Below are 19,202 nucleotides of genomic sequence, written 5' to 3'. Positions count from 1 at the left end.
CACTTTATGCAAATAATCTGGCCAGGTATAATAAAGCAAACCAGTTCTATCATGATTTGCCTTTTAATAAAAATGGGAAACTGGAGAGAGAAAAATTGTTTCAAAACTACAGTACACCTGTTGTTAATTTCTAGTCTTGCCTTACGTTTTTCAGTTTTTATTATTTTCTACAGTGTGGATTCAATTCTAATTTTTCTGACTACAAGTCTCCAAATAATGTTTTCAATTTTTTCCTTTTGCTTTTCCTTTTTCCCCATTTTTCCTAACTGAAAATCATTGAAACCTAAACTGTGCTTTCTTAAAGCCCTATAAACTGAAGACTAGACAACTTACATTTCAGAAGAAAACAGCAGCAACCTCTTTATATGTGTTGCTGTTGCATACTATTATGTTTCATCGGGCACTGCCTCTAATTCCCCAAAACAGAGAGTGCTACTGGGAACAAATCGACCTCTTCCACTCGAGTGCTGCATTCGGTGCCCCATAACAATGACCCTCTCTCAGCAGGAAGTAGCCAGAAAGATTACAATGCCCCATCTCCCTACGATTCTCATGATAAATAAATATACAAGCATGACAGAAATCATACACAAATTGACAGTGGGGATTGTGGCAGGCCAGGCTTCACTAACGCAGGCCTCCATTGCAACTCTTTCAGTACTGACTGGGTAGTTAAGTTAAATATTAAAAGCCAGTGCCCTTAAACAAAGGCTGTAATGTAACAAAAGCCCATCAAGAGTTTTGCTTAGACCTTTCTTGGGCCTTAAAGCATGACAAAATAGTGAAGGAATTCTTAACAGGACCCACTTAGGATTAAACAGGTTTTATTGGACGTCTGAAGAAACTCCCCAGGCCTCCACAAACAAGTTTATTGGAGGTCTGAAGGAACTCCCTAAACGTCTGTGATTTAGCAGGAGACAAGATAAGGGGAATCAACCCAGCATCTAGACCCACTTAGATTAAGTAAACTTACTGAGGCTCCAGAAGTAGGTCTTCCGGACTCAGACCTTAGTCATAGATTAAAAGAAGTTAATCACTTATGTCTTTAGAAGACTGCACACTTACACGTAGACATATAGCTTAGAAGGTATATAAGCTCTGGAAAACTTTGTAATTTTGAGTTGATCTGGTGATCATTTCCAGGCCGTCTCCCCGCAGTCGGTTACAGAGATAAAACTCTTTCTCCCCAGTTCATCTGCATCTCGTTATTGGGCCACAAGAAATAGCAGGCCGACCCTCAGTTTGGTCCAGGAACACTATAGTATTGCTTTCACATATATTATCATTGAGAATGACACCAAACCAGGTGCTTATTTAAAGAAAGGAGGAGGCTGGGCATGGTGGCTCACGCTGGTAATCCCAGCACTTTGGGAGGCTGAGGCAGGCGGATCACTTGAGGTCAGGAGTTCAGCCCCAGCCTGACCAACATGGTGAAACCCTGTCTCTATTAAAAATACAGAAAGTAAGGCCGGGCGCGGTGGCGCAAGCCTGTAATCCCAGCACTTTGGGAGGCCGAGACGGGCGGATCACGAGGTCAGGAGATCGAGACCATCCTGGTTAACACGGTGAAACCCCGTCTCTACTAAAAATACAAAAAACTAGCCGGGCGAGGTGGCGGGCGCCTATAGTCCCAGCTACTCGGGAGGCTGAGGCAGGAGAATGGCGGGAACCCGGGAGGCGGAGCTTGCAGTGAGCTGAGATCCGGCCACTGCACTCCAGCCTGGGCGACAGAGCGAGACTCCGTCTCAAAAAAAAAAAAAAAAAAAAAAATACAGAAAGTAGCCAGGCATGGTGGCATGTATCTGTAGTCCCAGGTACTCAGGAGGCTGAGGCAGGAGAATCGCTTGAACCCGGGAGGTGGAAGTCACAGTGAGCCAAGATCACACCACTGCACTCTATACTGGGCAACAGACAGAGTGAGACACTGTCTCAAAAAATAGAATAAAAATAAAATAACGAAAGGAGGGGATGACCCCCTGTGTATAGAATGCTAAATACCACACAGCTACACACTCCCATTTGTTGCCTCTAGTTCTAGTCAAAGACTACTTGAAACTCTTAGAAAGCAATAATTTCCTTAGGCAATCCACAATCCCTGGGGGCTTGGAATGTAAATGGATGAACAAATGCCTGAAGGTACCTGATTAACTCAATATTTCATAATCTCAACAGGTAGACATTATCTCCACAGTAAGTCCAGGGAAACTGGCATTCAGAAAAGTTAAATAATTTGATCACATAGCTAGCTGGGTTTCAAGCCCATGTTCCTGTGATTCTAAGAAAACTTCAGTGTATAGATTCTCTTCTCCCTCGTTACCTTTTCCTTACCACATCCTCCCATCTCCCCAACCTATATGTTAGGATCCCAGAAGAAAGCAGATAGTACCTTAGATGATTGAGGTGATATTAATAAAGGGAGTATTTAGGAAGGTGTGGATTTGAACACAGCAACAAATCATGGGGCAACACCCTGGCACTGAATAAAAACAATGCAATTACCTAGGCTGAAGAGAAGGGAGCAGTTGTCAGAAACTAGAGAGGGCCATCCAACAAGAGCTGTGGCCTTTTGCTAGAAGGATGCAGCCAACCTGCAGGGACCCAAAAAGGAGGAACCAGGCAAAAAAATTTACTCTGCTACTCTTTGATCTCCTGCCAAATCCAAACAGAAGCCACAGGACAAAATATCTGTTGGTGCATTGCAACCAGGTAAGCCTCATGGGGCACAGAGCATAGTACCCAGATCTAAAGAGGCAAGCAGAAGATGTCCCACATACCATCCATTCTCTGCTACTTTCAACTCGAGTGATCTTGCTAGGGCTTTGGGAGAGATGAATTGAAAGGTATAAATTTATGTGAAAGCTAGAGAACTATTTCTAGTACAGAGGATTTGTATGGCTACAGAAAGGAGACTCAAGGAGAAGTACATTAGACTGTTGGAGCTCTTTGCCATGTTGTGGGTCACTGATGCTATCAGCATTTGAGGTAGATGAGGTAGAGTTTGGGATATGTCAAGCATAGGTAGATAAGTCATGAACTTTCTGCCTCCTTCTATCCCAGAAGCCCTTTTAGCCTCCTCTGTCCTCAGCCATCATTGCTTTCTTTCCTTTCCATGGCTATTTCCTTTCCTCTTCCCCAAATTCTTACCAACCAGGAACAGAACCATCATTAGTTTGAACCATATTGTTTCAAGAGCTAGAATAAAGCTAGAGAATGGCTCCATGTAGAGAATATCAGGGCAAACATCAGTACTAGGAAACTGAAATAATCTTTTGATTTTTTTCAGAAGATATGAATTCCCAGCAAGGAGCCAGAAAGGGTTATACAGAAGCAGAAGATGAATGTGATTTCTGAATGAGATTAAAACAAGAAAGGCTGGAATAAGAACAGGCATAAGGACCCTAGGACAGGAAGGAGAGCCGAGATGCCTGGGGCATGGTGACTACTAACCTGATTCAGGAGTAAGCCTTGATTCACTCAGTCCTAAGAGATCGATTATAACAAATGATAACTAGAATGACGAGAGGTGAAAAAATAAAAAAGAGGGAAAGGCCAGGCACAGTGGCACATGCCTATAATCCCAGCACTTTGGGAGGCCAAGGCGGGCATGTCACTTGAGCTCAGGAGTTCAACACCAGCCCAGGCAATATGGCAAAACCCCATCTCTACAAAAGAAGATACATATATATACACATATATACACACAAAAAAAAATACAAAAAACTAACTGGGTGTGGTGATGCACACCTGTAGTCCCAGCTACTTGGGAGGCTGAGGTAAGAGGATTGTTTGAGCCTGGGAGACAGAGGTTGCTGTGAGCTGAGATTGCACCACTGCACTCCAGTCTGGGCAACAGAGTGAGGCTCTGTCTCAAAAAAAAAAAAAAAAAAAAAAAAAAAAAAAAAATCAGAGGAAGGACATGCAGGATGGGAAAAGGGAGGATGAGGGAAAACTAGTTGGAATAGTCAGGAGAGGATTTATGTAGAGCAATTCTCAAGCCTCCCCAATCCCTGTCCTCCATCCCTACCCCTCATTCTCCACTCCACATATGTACTTTGTATGTACTTAAAGAGGAAGAAAATAGAACAATGATACCTCCAACTGCCCTCCTAGAGCCAGCTTTCCATTTCTGCCACCAGTACATTTTTCTCTAAAGTAACCGTTTGGAACTCATCTTCCCTTTGCTTTCAAGCTGAGGGTTTGATTTGAATATTGCAGTTGTAGGATGACAATGTGTAAAGAAAGAGAGCTGGGGAATAGCATCAGGGAGAAACCAGAGTTTCAGTAGTAGTGTGGGAGGTCAGTCAGAGATCAACACACGAGGACAAGAACCATCTAGGAACAAAAACCAAAGAGCTCCAGACAAACTCTTATGAGAGTTTGTACCACTTCACCTCGCCCTGAAGGACAATTTTAGAGTGTCTTGCCACCCTCACCGCAGGAAACAGTCCCTTGCTCCTGCCTCTGATCTGATCAGGTACAAGGAACAGCTGCCAGAGTTTGAGTGGGTTTGTATGTGTGTGTGGCAACCAGCCAGACACCCTCACGTTCCCCCCACTGACCTGAGCAGGGAGCCCACTGCCACTAGCAAGGGGGAAGCAAAAGAGGTGCAGAGAGGGATAGTGCAGAGAGGCATTCCCAGCGTGGGAATGCTTACAAAATGCTAGTTGTTGATTTTTAAAATTTTTAAATTGTGTTCTTTGTTACTGTCTTCAAAGTTGTTGAATGTCAAATACACAAGACATTCTAATTTCACTGTATATTTATCCAATTCGTGGGAAATTCTGATGTTAGTGAGGAGAGAAGATACAAACAAATGACATTGCTCTGGGCACTATTTGCTCTCATCATACCCTGGCCTCTAGTCAGAACTGACTCTCACTTTCTAGTTAGTCCTCAAATTGCTCTAGAAAGGTGGTGTCTCCCAGCCAGGCACAGTGGCTCACGCCTGTAATCCTAGCACTTTGAGAGGCTGAGGCGGGCGGATCACTTGAACTCAGGAGTTTGAGACTAGCTTGGGCAACATGGCGAAAACCTGTCTCTACCAAAAAAAAAAAGAAATGTGTATATATATACACATACATACATACACACACACACACACACACACACACACACACACACACAAAATACAAAAAGCTAGCTGGGCATTGTGGCACACACCTGTGGTCCCAGCTACTCAGGAGGCTGAGATTGAAGAATCACTTGAGCCCAGGAGGCAGAGGTTGCACTGAGCAGAGATCGCACCACTGCACTCCAGACTGGGTGACAGAATGAGACCCTATTTGAAAAAAAGAAATAAGAAAGAGAAGAAAGAAGAAAAAGGAAAGAAAGAAGAAAGTGAGAGAGAGAAAGAAAGAAGAAAGAAAGAAAGAGAGGGAGAAAGAAAGAAAGAAGAAAGAAAGAAAGAAGAAAGAAAGAAAAAAAGAAAGAAAGAAAGAAAGAAAGAAAGAAAGAAAGAAAGAAAGAAAGAAAGAAAGAAAGAAAGAAAGAAAGAAAGAAAGAAAGAAAGAAAGAAAGAAAGAAGAAAGAGAGAGAGAGGAAGATGGTGTCTCCCACTCCAGGATTTTCCCGTACCATTCATATACTCTCTAATGTCTAACATCCATCCCTCCTACTGCAGGTTCATTGTTTTGTGTGTACCTTTAAAGACTCACCCTTTAAAAGCTCTTCATGAGATCCTGAATTTTCAAGCTGAAACCATAAGGCTCTTTTCACTCTGTTCTTGTTTCACTCTCTTTCCCACCGAATGTTCTCTTAGCTGTCTTGGGCTTTTGTCCCTAAAGTCTGGGAAATACTCAGATTCCTTGACAATAAGGGGAAGGGAGAAACAGGAGTCCTAAACCTGAAGCAGAGACAAAAAGTAGGGAGACTGTGGTTCTGCTTCTGTAAAATCACCTCTCTTCTCCTCTGAGCCTCCCAGCTCTGATCTTAAAAATCCTGAAAATGGTCAAGATCAATGGCCAACCGTGATATTAGGACCTCCTTTCTATAGAGCTACTACACAGAACCACAAAGTACAATGGAGCTGTAAGATGGAGGAAACACCAAGGGACCTGGGAACTGGGGAAAGTTATTAAGAACCATGTTAACCACAAGGGGGCACTGTGTCCCCGTGGGCTAAACTAGAATGTTTAGCTGCTCGACATGGAAATGGGACATGGAATATGCTCTTGATTCTTGAGCTTTTCATCACTCTCCAACAGAGTAGGGAGGTCAGTCAAGGACAAAACCCCCACCCCACGACTAGCTCCCAGAAGAGGGCATCTTTTTCTCTACCAAACTCAGATTTCTTATGCAGAGACATCTATGGGAAAGATACACAGTCATCACCCATTTGACACACCCACCTACATGATAGATGTGTATGCACACACTCACCTATGTACACATACATGTAATGTGCTCCCATTTCTAGAGATTGCCCTGCTGACAGTGTTATCTATGTAGGAAAGACTTGCCTTCCTGTCCATAATACACAAGAGCAGCAAAGATTGATGCTGGTTATAGTTTTTTGCCTTTTCCTTGTGTTTTTCTGAGAAGCTACTTGGTCCCCAATGATTCCATTTATGCCGCTTCTTTTCTGCAGTGTGGTACTTCAGCACTCTGCTGCCTGCCCTGCGTGGGGTCACCCAACACCCTCACCATCCAATAACGCGCTCCACAACCCTGTTACCCAATACCCCCGCTTCCCCTTCTGACCCTGGCCTACCACATTTAAAATAGACCCAGTTCTATGAAGGAGAGTGACGAAATGCTCAAGAATCAAGGGCATATTCCATGTCCTATTTCCATGTCAATCAGTGTGTCAGCACCAGACATCAAGTGCATTAGTCCTCAACTCAGTTCCATTGAGGAAAGGGTATAATTGCCTGTGGAGTTTCTATAAAGCAATGTAGCAAAAGACCTTGTAATATTCCATCACAGTAGTGTTGCCAATAATGCTACAAGGTCCCTCCTCATTTTCACTTCTTGTGCCTCAAGACCCTAAGAATCAGCCTGCAACAGCTGCAAAATAAGAATTCCTCTTGATTGTTCATAGTTGTTAAAAAGCTTCTTTATAAATAAACCACAAACAGACTTAGTTAGCTCCCAGATCTGTTGGATTCCATGAGGGAAGAGGAATTCCCGAGAGAAATCCTCCTTTTTGCTGCATCCCTCCTGAAAGAGTCTTCAGATGAAAATGAACTACGAGCAGCCCAACCCTTATAGTAAGTTCATGCACCTGGTCTACTGATTGCACTAAAACATCCAAAATGGAATCTTAGGTGACCCCCCAGGGAGGTTCCTACAGGAAGGTGGGTCTCAAGATATCCTTGGGCACTTCTGTCATCAGCCTTCTTCAATTTTTTTTTTTTTTTTTTTTTTTTGAGACGGAGTCATGCTCTGTCGCCCAGGCTGGAGTGCAGTGGCCGGATCTCAGCTCACTGCAAGCTCCGCCTCCCGGGTTCACGCCATTCTCCTGCCTCAGCCTCCCAAGTAGCTGGGACTACAGGCGCCCGCCACTTCGCCCGGCTAGTTTTTTGTATTTTTTAGTAGAGACGGGGTTTCACCGTGTTAGCCAGGATGGTCTCGATCTCCTGACGTCGTGATCCGCCCGTCTCGGCCTCCCAAAGTGCTGGGATTACAGGCTTGAGCCACCGCGCCCGGCCTTTTTTTTTTTTTTTTTAGATGGAGTCTCACTCTGTCGCCCAGGCTGGAGTGCAGTGGTGTGACTGTGGCTCACTGCAACCTCCACCTCCTGGGATCAAGTGATTCTCCCACCTCAGCCTCCCGAGTAGCTGGGACTATAGGTGTACACCATCAAGCCCAACTAATTTTTGTATTTTTTGTAGAGATGGGTTTCACCATGTGGCCCAGGCTAGTCACAAACTCCTGAGCTCAAGTAGTCTGCCCACCTCAGCCTCCCAAGTGTGTTGGGGTCACAGATGCAAGCCACCGTGCCCAGCCTCTTCAATTCTTTCTTGAAGGTGGTGGTGGTGGTGGCATCTCTGAAATCCTGTGGCCTTTCTCAGTTACCCATAGTTGATAAGGAAGTCTCCTAAAATCTAAATGGTTCCTCTCTCCCAAGCTTAAAAATACTATCAATATCAAGGCAACACCATTGTATTGGAAAAGGGCCAGTTTCTACATGGTCATATGTTGTGAAGTGCCTATGCCACAAAGGCCCTCTCCCAGGGTTTATATCACTTTGAGAAGAGAATAAGAGACTTGGACAGGGAGAAGATAGGAAGAAGAGCATGATGCAGGCATACCTAGACAAATAATAATAATGGTACTCAAATTCATCTACAGTTTATTGTTATAGCAGAAGTTGTGGGAGACAGGAGGGCACCCTCCACACATAATACAGTGTGGTCAGAGCCCCAGGATAGCCCTTTCCATCTCTATGCCAAGCCCCAAGTAGCCCAGCCCAAGCTTAGCTCCCTCCCCAGTCCCACTCTAGATGCACACTGAGAGCTACCAAAGTTAGTGCAGCCAAATGGCCCCAGGCCCCTTCCTGTTTCCCCAGCACCAATCCTTCCCCGACACTTGTTCATTGCCCACCAATTCCCATTCCAACTTCCTTTTTACACCCTGGATGTTTCTATCACATCCTGAGGACCACTAACCCACCAGCAAGTCTCCCCCTGACACACATTCATGTAGGTCCATACCCTTCAGAGTCCTAAAGGGTTAATGAGAAGCCATATCAGCTTTGGTAAATGGAGCCCCAGCCCCAAATCCCTCCCCTTGCAAATATGGGATAAGTAGGGAGAGTCTGATGGAGGCACCATGACAACTACAACAACCTCTTACCCCTCAGCTACAGACACCTAGATCAGGACAGAGGATACATGCCCTCTCCACCTTAACACCAAAATGGGGGAGGAGGAGAATTTAGGGGTCTGGGTCCCTAAGAGATATTAGGACATCTCTTTCAGGAGCTGGGGGGAATCACAGGTTAGAGGTCAAGGTTAGGGTAGCAATCAAAGATCAAGGTCATCTCTCCACATGATCTGCCCTTTTTCCCTTGCTTACTCTGGCCCAATGCCCCTTCAGCACCTCCCAGGTTAGTTCTGGGGGAGGTGAGGGCTGGGTCCCACACTAGGGCAACAAGGGTCATTCAACAGGAGACCTCCATGGTGTGCCCCGGGGGCCCCGAAGAAAGAGTTCCAGACTCGCTGCTCTGAGACAGGGTGCGAGAGCGGGACCGGTTGCCATCAATGGATGCTGCACTGGTTAGAGAGGCCGTACGAGACCGGGACAGGCGAGTCATGCAGGATGAGGCCACTGTGGAGACAGAAGGATGCACAAGCAGTCAGAGAGAAAGTGGGGAAATGGGGCTGGCGACTCAGGGTGTGGTCCTTGGATTATGACTAGTTATAACTAAGCCAGGGGATCAATGAGCTCGATTGGGCAGATAGTGGTAAGTCCAGGCATTAACCTAAAACAGTTCCACCCCGTCAGTGCCCATCTCTCCTATAGTGCAGCAATCTCTTGTCCCCATACTCACTGTAGCCCATGCCTTGCAGAAAGTACTTGAAGGCCTCAGTCAGCTTGCCTGGCTGCGGAAGTAAGAAGAGGCGAGGGAGACAGTGAGATGAGGTTAGAGGCAGAGCTGGAGCCTGAGGCTGTGGCATTGTGGGGATGGGGTGTGTGGCAAAGGCACAGCCCAATGCCACCAGTATCCTATGTCACTTCCCCATCCCATGGACGGCAGGGCTACTCACCTGAGTCAGCTGGGGCTGACCTCCAGAGTCAGCCATCTGTTCAGGAGAGCGCCACCCAGAAAAAGTGAAACATACATAAATGAGCCATGCGGAGAGGTGGAAAGGGTCTCTCTTCCCTAGCTTCTTCACTCCAGCCCCTTTGTTTTGTTCTTCGTTCACCCCATTTGTTCCCATGCAGGGCCCTGGAGGCTTAGCAGCTGAATTTAGAGAGGATATATGACTCTGGACAGGGGCCCAGGAGCAGGTTACTGACCTTGAGGAACGAGGTCTGGGTGGGGTCCAGTTTTGAGTTACATTCCACCTGGAGTAAGCAGGAGACTGAATGAATGAGTCACGCCCACTGTGGCCCCTCCCCCTATAAGGGACCCAGGAACCCAGACCCCATTCCCTTTTCTATCAGCTCCCTACCCAGTTACTCCTTACCAGGGATCAAATTCCTAGTGCCCCAAAGTTGATCTCCCTGTGCCAAACAGGGCGTCCCCTTGGCAAGATACTCTTCTGACCACCACTCTAGGACCCCAGCCCTCCTCCCTCACTCATCCCAAAATCCCCTACTAACCACTGCATCTTCATGAGGTGCTTGGTCTCCTACCACCAGCATCACAGGACACCTAAAGACACAGTGTTGGGGAGAAGGCAGTGAGCCCCTGACACTCCCTCGCTGGCCTCTGCCTAGAAGTGCAGCTGGAAAAATGTCTGGCTCCAAAGAGAAAAGAGCCTTCTGTGTTTCCCTGCTGATGCCACCAAGAGGATTCAAAGGGGGAAGACCTAGAGGGAAGTGATTTACCAAATAGGATGGGGTGGGACATGACAAGGAAGTTCCCTGGCAAAAGATTCTCCTTCTTCTAAGGGATACAAGCTCCTAGGGAAGATCCAGGGAGACAGGCAATGCATTCTTTCTTAAAGTCTTACTTGAGGGTGATATCACCTCCACGCTCAAAGTTCAGGTCTCGGCGGCTGGAAAGGGGTTAAAAGAGTAGGAATTTTAGGTTGGCAGTGCTATCTAACCAAATATAAGCTATCTCCCCCATGATGGAACTATCGCTGTCCCAAAAATCACAGTCAAATATTGGTTATTAAAAGTGGAAACCATAGGAGAAGGTGGCAGGCAGGCCCCAAGGACAGCTCCTATAATCACTTGTGCCCTAGATCCCTGGTCAGAGGGCAGCAAAAGGGGAGGAAGGGCACAGGATACAAGGTTATCTTACTTCTGGAAGTCCAATAATCCAAAGGAGGTAAACAAGAGAAGGGGGACAACCCCTTGCAATCCTTCCCACTGGCTCTGTCCTGAAGCTGCCCCCATTGCACACTAAATGCTGCATTCCTGGCACATTGCACACTACCCAGACCTCCCTCCCCTCCCGTGTGCCTCCCCATGACCCCCAATTACTGCTTCTGCATTTCTCTCACAAGCATACACACGCAGCCCACCCACTTGTTGTAGCTGTTCCAGTACAATTCAATGTTATCCAGGTTGGGTGCATGTGTAATGATATTTCTGTACTTTTGTATCAACTCAGAATTTCCAGAGAGCTCTTCCTGAAGGAGATAACAAGGAAAAACATTAGGGATGGAAAGAGAAACCAACAATTACTGGAGGAAAAGAGGTAAGCCTTCTTCCTTCCCTAAATTCTGTCCCAGCTAAGGAAGTTAGCCCAAGCATTCAAGTTCCCTGCTGCACCCCTCGACTCTTCCACATCATCTTCTACAACCACTTACCTGGCTGAAAAGATGTCCAAGGATCATCTCCGGAATGGAAGAGGTGAGGCCCGTTAGCTATGAGGAGAGGACAGGTGAGAAAGTTCAGGATATTGGCCAGGCACAGTGGCTCATGCCTGTAATCCCAGCACTTTGGGAGGCCAAGGTGGGTGCATCACGAGGTCAGGAGTTCAAGACCAGCCTGGCCAAGATAGTGAAACCCCGTCTCTACTAATAATACAAATATTAGCTGGGCTTGGTGGTGGGCGCCTGTAATCCCAGCTACTTGGGAGGCTGAGGCAGGAGAATTGCTTGAACCCGGGAGGCGGAGGTTGCAGTGAGCCAAGATCAAGCCACTGTACTCCAGCCTTGGAAACAGAGTGAGACACCATCTCAAAAAAAAAAAAAAGAAAAGAAAAAAAGAAAGTTCAGGATAGTATAAGAGACTTAGGCAAAGTGACAGCTTCACTTTCCTGCCCCTTTACTCCCTCCTTGAAGTTCGGAGTCCATCCAGACTTCAAGCATTAGACTCTACCAGAGCCTAACTGGATCCATACAAGGGGATCCCCCACCCTAGGTCTCAGCACACAGGCCCCTCCAAACCTTGTGGGCTGCCCAATCCATCCAACCCTTGGCATTGGGATCAATGTTGATGAGAACAAGACCTTCAACTGTGTCCGGGTGGTTAAGCTGAGGGAGAGAAGAAGGAAGGAAATGAGAAACAGGGTATGGCCTTATCCCCTCCCCGCTAAGCCCTACCCACTTTTGGACTCCCATGGAGCCTGACTCCCCGCCTAGTGCCCACTTCCTCCCCCAAACAGCACTAATAAACAGTATTCTCCTAATCAGTCTGGACCCTCCTTTCCCTTATCTGGGCTTTTTATTTCTTACAGCATATCTCGACAGGATGTAGGCTCCAGCTCCAACACCAACTCCAATTACTGTAGAAAAACTGTGAAAGGGAAAGAAATATATGCCTCACGGACTCTGCTGTCCAAAACCTGCCACAGCCCATCTCTTCAAACTCTTCACCCTCCCTCCTGAGTCCATGAGCACAAAGAAGGGCAGACACAGACCTTTCTTTGGAGGATGCGAAAAAGAAGGGCCCAAGGAGCCAAAGGTTGGCACGGGTAGTCAGGGTAGATCCCTGAAGTCTATCCCAGCTTTCTCCTGGAGAACTAGTGTCTTAAAAACAAACACCCATCCACCAGCCAACCAACACACTGTTTTCCTATATAGATAGCTCTTTGTCCATTCTCAATTTTCAAGAGCCAGTTCAACTTGTTCTGCTTTAGTTCCTGGTTCCTCTATAGGAACAGGAAGAATGGAACTTAAAGCAAATGTGAAAACAGACACAACTTTAGTGAACAAAGGGGAGAATGAGGAAAAGAGCAGCAAAGTGCTGAACCAGAGGTGCTGAGCCCTGGTGTCTAGGAGAAGCTTAGCTAAGAACAGCACCCAGGGGTCAGCACCTCCTTCTGAATACCAAAGACACGCAGTCTGGCGTTCTCTTCCTTCCCCCACTCTCTCTCACCCACAGAGCTCCCCACCCACCAGGTGTGGGCATGAAGGAGAGGGGAGTGGGAGAGAAAGAGACAAGTCTATCTGGTTCCTCAGGGATTATGTCACCCCCTTTTATTCCTCCCTTTCTGATCAGAGAAGGCCCTCCTTAGCCTGAGGCAGGGCCAAGCATAGACCCTTTTCCTTCCCTCCATCCATTAGGGCTACTCTGCTGATTCTGGCCAATTTTCCAAACCCACCACCTTTTCTCAATAATCAAGGTAGGAGCATGAAGGAAGAAGATATATTGAGTTCAGAAGCTGAAACTGGCTCAGGAACCATGGTGAACCTGGAAGTTCTAAGGGTCTCCTTGTGCTGGAAAGAGAACTCTGGTTTGGAGGGGTTCCCAGGACTCTCACTTTAGGTACTGTAGGACGCAAGGGATCATGTCTGCAAGCTGGTCCAGAGATGGGTACTGATATCTGGAAAAGAGAAGCACGTTAAGGAAGATACCAACCTGCCCTCGCACCCCCACCTCAGGATATCCTACTCATTCTCTCCCAGAATCACCACTGCCCTCCCTTTCCTCCTTCCCAGTCGAACCTTTCCCACACCTGTCCTGTTCCTCACAGTCCGGTGAAGCGGTAACGACCTAACTCTTACCCCAAAGGGAACACAGGGGCTCCCTCTTCCATTCCAGGGGCATCCACATGAACCCGCACGAAGTTCTGAATGATTTCCTGCATGTCCCCGAATTGAAACAGTGGCTGGAAGCAAGATTTATCTAAAGAGAACCCACATCACCTCAACAATAGAATCAGACAGGGAAACATGTGCCCCAGTCAGAACTCACCCTTCTTTTCATGCCACAGACTAGGAGAGAACTTCTCCTTCCCACGCTGACCCCTCCCCTCCCTCTGGGTTTCTACCCTTCCTCCACAGCCTCTTTCCAGACAGGAGTGGGAGACGAATGAAGGTCCTTACAGTTGAGTCCCACATCGTGGTAGGTAAGGATCGCTGGGCGTTTGGGTTTGGGGGTGCCATAGACAGTGAAAGTGACAGAGCCATACGGTGTCTCCACAGAGTGAATCTGCAGGAAAACAGGGCACCAGGAGCTAGGCTCAGAGAAGACGAGGCCAGAAAAGGAGCAACACCAAGGTCAGGGAGCTGGGAGTGGGCGGGCAAGGGGGAAAAGGGAACAAAGAATTAAAAACAGGATCAGCAAGAACTGAGGAAAACACAACACTGGAAGATGAGTCAAGATTAGAATAAGATTAGAATAATGAAGATTAGAGAGAGAAGAGTAGGGGGAAGGAAGGAGAGGTGAGAGATAGGGAAGGGAAAGGACAGAATAGAAGGAAAGAAAACGAAGAGAGAAGGGCCAAGCAGAGGCCATCTTTCTACTGAGGAAGAGGAGAGCCCTTCCTCCCACCTTGGGACTGCCCCCACACTGTTACCTGTCCCTGGTCCAGGAGGATTTGGGCAGCTAACTCAGCCTCCTGGAGAGACACACACAGACACACACAGAAACACACAACCATGTGGTGTCCCAGATGGAGAGACAGACAGACAAAGAGAGACAAGTAAAGTCCAACAGAGACCAAAGACAGAAAGAGATTGACAAAGAGAGACATGGAAAGGATGAAGATTAGTGTAGTGACAAGACAACGGCCTGACTCCCAATTGTAGTGTATGGGGAGAGAGACTAGGGTGGAAGTGGAGAAAGTAGTGGTGTGGGTTAGAATAAGATCAGGCTTGGGAAGTTAGAAGGCAAGGGGGATGCTTAGAGGTCTCAAATTTGGGCATGGGAGTCAAACGGTCTCTAATAACCTTGGCCGCCTCAGGCGTCTGTCCTGGCAGCAGTGGCTTCTCCTCTGTGATCTGCACCTCCTGCAGCTCCGCCATGATGCCTGGTAGGATGAGGAAACGAGACTGGGAAGTTGTCTCCACATCCCCACATCTCCTCAAACACCAGGCTTCCTCTCTCAGCACAGGAAGATGCAGGGAACAGAGGGAGCCAGGGGTTGAAGACTACTCCAGAACACGAAGAGGGCCTTTCCTGCCCCCAGCTCCATTTCCAGGCTGATTGGTGGAAACTTTGGAAGAGGAATCAGGACACCGCTTCTCTTGATACTCACCATCCCCACAGCCACCCTCAACACCCACTCCTCCAGACCCCCTCCCTCCTCTGCCCTGGACCAAGATACCAGGGTGGGGCAGAAGCCTAGCTCAGATTTCCCAGGCTATCTTTAGGGTCTACTCCACACTCTCAGGTAGGGAGCGAAACTCGTAGCTCAGTGACTGAATATTCTAAAGGACAGGGTACCAAAAGACAGGATTTTGAGAGCTCACAATTGACCATGACCTTCAAGTAAAGCCCCAAGGTCGGCAGCTCAAAGGGGGCTAAAAATGACCAAAGTAACATGACCAAAGGGTGAGGTGGGGAAAACAACATAAAAGGGACATCTGTCCAACCAACCCAATGCCTCCCTTCCTCCCAAGACTCTTCCTCCCAACTCTGAATAAACTCCGTAAGTTCAACATTAGTGGGTGAGGAGCAGAGCACCTGGACAGACCTGCACAGGAAGGAGCCTGCAGCCTGCGAGGTGGGGTCACTTACTGGGCTCCTATTGGCTGGATGCAGTGGGATTAGGGGTCAGCGTTCTCACTCCTGACTCTGGGGTCTGAGAAAACACAGCCACGAGGTGAATGACATGGGAGACAGACCCGGGGTCTTTTAGTTACAGAAAGCCTCAGCCAAGACCCAGACTCCCAGGGTCATCAACCTCCGCGGGTCACTAACCCTCCCCAGTGTCTACTCCTGAGTCCAGAGAACACGTCCTCTCTAGGCTCCAGCCGGAATCAATACAGGCTACAGGGGCATCAGTTCAGGCTGCGCGGAGGAGAGAAGGAAGTGCTGATGTGGAGGAAGCCTCCGGATTCGAATCCCGGCTCTGCCACTCCCAGTGTGACCTTGCCCCAGTTCGTTACTACATTTGGCCTCAATTTTCTATCGGCAGGGGGACTAAATGCGGGGGACTAGGGGATCCCCAAAATTTTTGACAGCTCTCCAGTAAGAGGAGGGTAGCAGAGCATGGCTGTTTCCCTCCACAATATAAAAACAAACACAAAGCTTGGTGCCGTCGCTTCTCTCCTCTACCCAGTCTCCGTGTAGGTCCCACGAGTGGAGAAAGGGAGAGGAGGGCGGTCCCACAATCTCCTCCCGGTCTCCCCCGACGGCCCGCGAAGGCAAGCGCCATCGGGAAGGGATGGGTAGGACAGAGGGGACTGGCCGGGCCCAGCATCCGGAACCCGTCCCTACGAGTCCCTACGCAGCCCGTCCGCGTGGAGACGGACACCCTTGCGTGGCTGGTGCCAAGCGCCCCGGACCTTGCACACAACCTCGCGCGCACCCCAAACACGCCCTGCCGCTCTCGGAGCCTCAGCCTTTGTGCGCAGCAGCCGAGCGCCCCCTCAGTGCCGGCCCTTTCCCCAGAGCCGCCAGCTCCAGGGGACGGGGATCAATCACACCGCCCACCTACCCGGCTGGCGCCTTCCAGGCCCTGCGGCCCCTCGCCTGCCCCTCCCCCTACCTGCTGCAGCCGCTGCCGCTTCCACCTTCACTTGCCTTTGACTCGGGCCCGCCCCGGCTCGGGCTCCCCGCAGACCCGCCCCCGGCCCGCCCCAGCCCGCCCACGGGCGCTTGGCTCCCCGCAGACCCGAAACACGCCCCACCTTTCACCCCGCCCAGACTGCCGCTCAGGGAGGGGTTGTGCTGGGACCGGGGGACTGGGGGCGGGCGGCTAGACGCTTCCAGGCTCCTCTCGAGCTCACCATAACATTCCCCCCACCCCCCGCATTGGGGCGGTGTGGGGAGTGCGGGGATCCCTCAGCACTGCGAGGGATCCCTCGGCTGCCCTCAGCACCGCCCCTATCCATGACCTGGATCTGCAATTCGCACTCTGGCTCCTTCCTTCGCCCCCAGACTCAGTGGTGGGAACCGGTAGTGGGGAGACGAACCCGGGATACTGACACCCCGCGAGTTCGAATCCCCCCGCCCGAACACAGAGAACTAGATTAAGAAAGGAGGAGGTGGGCGGGACCGCCGCTGAGGACGCGGGGGTCGCGCCCGGTGGCAACGGCAGGTGTGCCGGCGCCGAAAGGGGGTACGGGGGAACGTCGAGGGCACAGCAGTTCCGACTCCCTAGTGCCCAGAGTCCTGGTACCTCTCCTCTCTTTGCTGCGTCCAGACGCCTGCTCTCCGGCTGCTCCGGGAGAAGTTGGACAACAAGGCGGGGAGGGGGGGCGGGGAATGCGGGGGGCCGCTATAAATAGAGGGCGATCGCGGGCGACGCGGGGGGGTGGAGAGGATGGCCAACAGGGACTCTGGGGTCAATGCCTCAAGGGGCGACGGGGGAGGGGCCGGGGACCCCCAGAGGCTCTGACTCCTGGGTAAACAGGCGCAGGGGCGGAGTTAACCCTGCGGGGGTGGAGTAGGGGCTTGGGTAGGACGCAGTGTCCCGGGCTGGGACCCAAGAGACCCTGTGGCTTCGCCGCTAACCCCTCCCAGTCCGGCCCAGAAAAGGAGACCAGCTCAGGCCCGCTGAATCGCAATGCCCAGGCGATGGTCTCAGGGACTGCCGCGTCCCTCTCGGTGCCCGAGTGGGTTTGCCACTCTAGACTTCACACACACACACACACACCCCAGATGAGCCCTCTTTGTGCCCCTCAGAGGAAGGCTCCCTGGAATGAGGTAGTTGATTAGATAATGTGGCTTAAGGAAATTCGAAGTTGTTTAGGCAAAAGGAAACCTGACTGAATTTCTCCCCTCCTGCCCCCTTTGTAGCTCCCCCAATCCCAGGATCATATCCACCCCAACCCCCTTCAGACTGGTTCCTGAGTTGCCATTTCGGGGGCCGGGCGTCAGGCCAGTCAGGAACAATGGCCAATGGAACTTGAGCTGCCAACTGCAACACCAGCACTGACTGCCCCCCCAAGACCCCCAAGTTCCCCTGCCCCCTTCTGCCTGGGAACCACCCTCCCACCGCCACCCTCACCACCCGCAATACCCCTCCCATCCAAGGAACATCAATGCCCCTTTCATCCCCACTTGGCAGGGTCTACTGGAAAGAAGGAGAGGCCAAGAGGGAGGAGGTGACCCAGAGTAGGAGAACTGGTCGGGCTAAAACCCAGCCTTCAACAACCCCAAATCTAAGGCCCCCACTACATTCCCCAATTTGGAGCACCCAACTTTTCTTCTGTTCCTTTCTCCCACTCCCTTTATAACTTTTTCCCCAGAAACTGGCACATAAGCTGGGCGCCCTGGCTCCTCTCCTAGGCCCCTCTTCCCTCTGGATGCCAGTTTAACACTCTCCTGGATGAGGAAAAGCCTGCTGGAATAAGGATCATAGCCAAAGGTGCGGAAGACAGGAGAGATCTCACCAGCCCCAGAGGAACCTGGGGAGAAGGAGAGCCTGGAGTGAGAACTTTGTCTGCAGGCTTTTCTTTGTTGAAAGTAGTCTTACTTGGAGTGGGGGAGGGAAGGACCTGAAGGTTCCAGCATCTAAATTCGTCTCTGGGTCAGGATGACTCAGGGGGAACCTGATAAGAGGCCGACGCAGGGGCGCAGGGCAGGCAGGAGGTGGGAAATTTCCACTGAGATCCATTGGCTTCCTAGACGTAGGGGTCCCACCCAGTCTGCTGCAGGCAGAGGTAAGGCTGGTTCTACCCTAAGATAGGGTTCTTCCATGTCAGGGCAGCTCCCAGCCCGACCAGGGTGTAAGTGTTGCAAGGACAATCTCTCTCTCAACTCTTTCCCTTTGGCCAGAGCAGCTTCAAACTATACCTTCAACTAAGCAACAGTTTTAAGTATCTGTTATGTGCAAGCCACTGTGTAGATGAAATTCAAAGTGTGAGTCTGTTCACACCCTCTCTAGACGTTTGTGATGAGAAATGACATTTTGACATTTGTCAAGAGAAGGTACAAACACAGGACAAGTTAAGAAAAATTATGTATATATAAGATCAATCATCTGGACAATAAGTCCTGTAGCAGTAGTTTCCCACCCTTCTTGAGTGGGTGATCAGAGATTTCCAACCCCACATAATAGTTTTTGTATCCTCTGATGGAGAAAATACAAACTATGAATTCATCAATACTTTGAAGTAAGTTTCTGTCACAACGTCTGTAAATGTAGTAATACCTACACATGCAAGGCGTATTATTTACTCAGTTTACACTCACTCTTTATACATACAGATTCTAGGGCCCTTTGCAAGATTTCAGAAATCCTC

At 49.4% G+C, this 19,202-nt stretch overlaps 1 protein-coding gene across 16 annotated transcripts; it reads right to left on the bottom strand.

Annotated features, from left to right (window-relative positions):
* Positions 1–8,276: 8,276 nt before the first annotated feature.
* Positions 8,277–17,254, bottom strand: LOC105496566 (NDRG family member 2). Of its 16 annotated transcripts, none has more exons than XM_011767076.3 (17): positions 17,135–17,210; positions 15,529–15,592; positions 14,739–14,818; positions 14,366–14,407; positions 13,893–13,998; positions 13,572–13,692; positions 13,328–13,390; positions 12,300–12,360; positions 12,012–12,098; positions 11,430–11,486; positions 11,146–11,249; positions 10,623–10,667; positions 10,270–10,321; positions 9,964–10,011; positions 9,711–9,746; positions 9,494–9,545; positions 8,277–9,270 (listed from the first exon to the last, which is right to left on the bottom strand). In XM_011767076.3, exons 3-17 carry the CDS (start codon positions 14,811–14,813, stop codon positions 9,104–9,106), a joined length of 1,116 nt encoding a protein of 371 aa, XP_011765378.1. In that variant the 5' UTR covers positions 14,814–14,818; positions 15,529–15,592; positions 17,135–17,210; the 3' UTR covers positions 8,277–9,103. The 16 variants fall into 16 exon arrangements, with proteins under 16 accessions (XP_011765378.1, XP_011765381.1, XP_070956621.1 ...); XM_011767079.2 differs by having other exon boundaries at positions 15,485–15,592; positions 17,135–17,185; XM_071100520.1 differs by lacking the exon at positions 17,135–17,210 and adding an exon at positions 16,644–16,658.
* Positions 17,255–19,202: the final 1,948 nt, after the last annotated feature.

The sequence above is a fragment of the Macaca nemestrina genome, chromosome 7 (genome assembly GCF_043159975.1).
Source record: "Macaca nemestrina isolate mMacNem1 chromosome 7, mMacNem.hap1, whole genome shotgun sequence".
Lineage (NCBI taxonomy): Eukaryota > Metazoa > Chordata > Mammalia > Primates > Cercopithecidae > Macaca > Macaca nemestrina.
The sequence above is the reverse complement of the archived record's forward strand: the minus strand, read 5'-3'. Positions and strand labels throughout refer to the sequence as shown.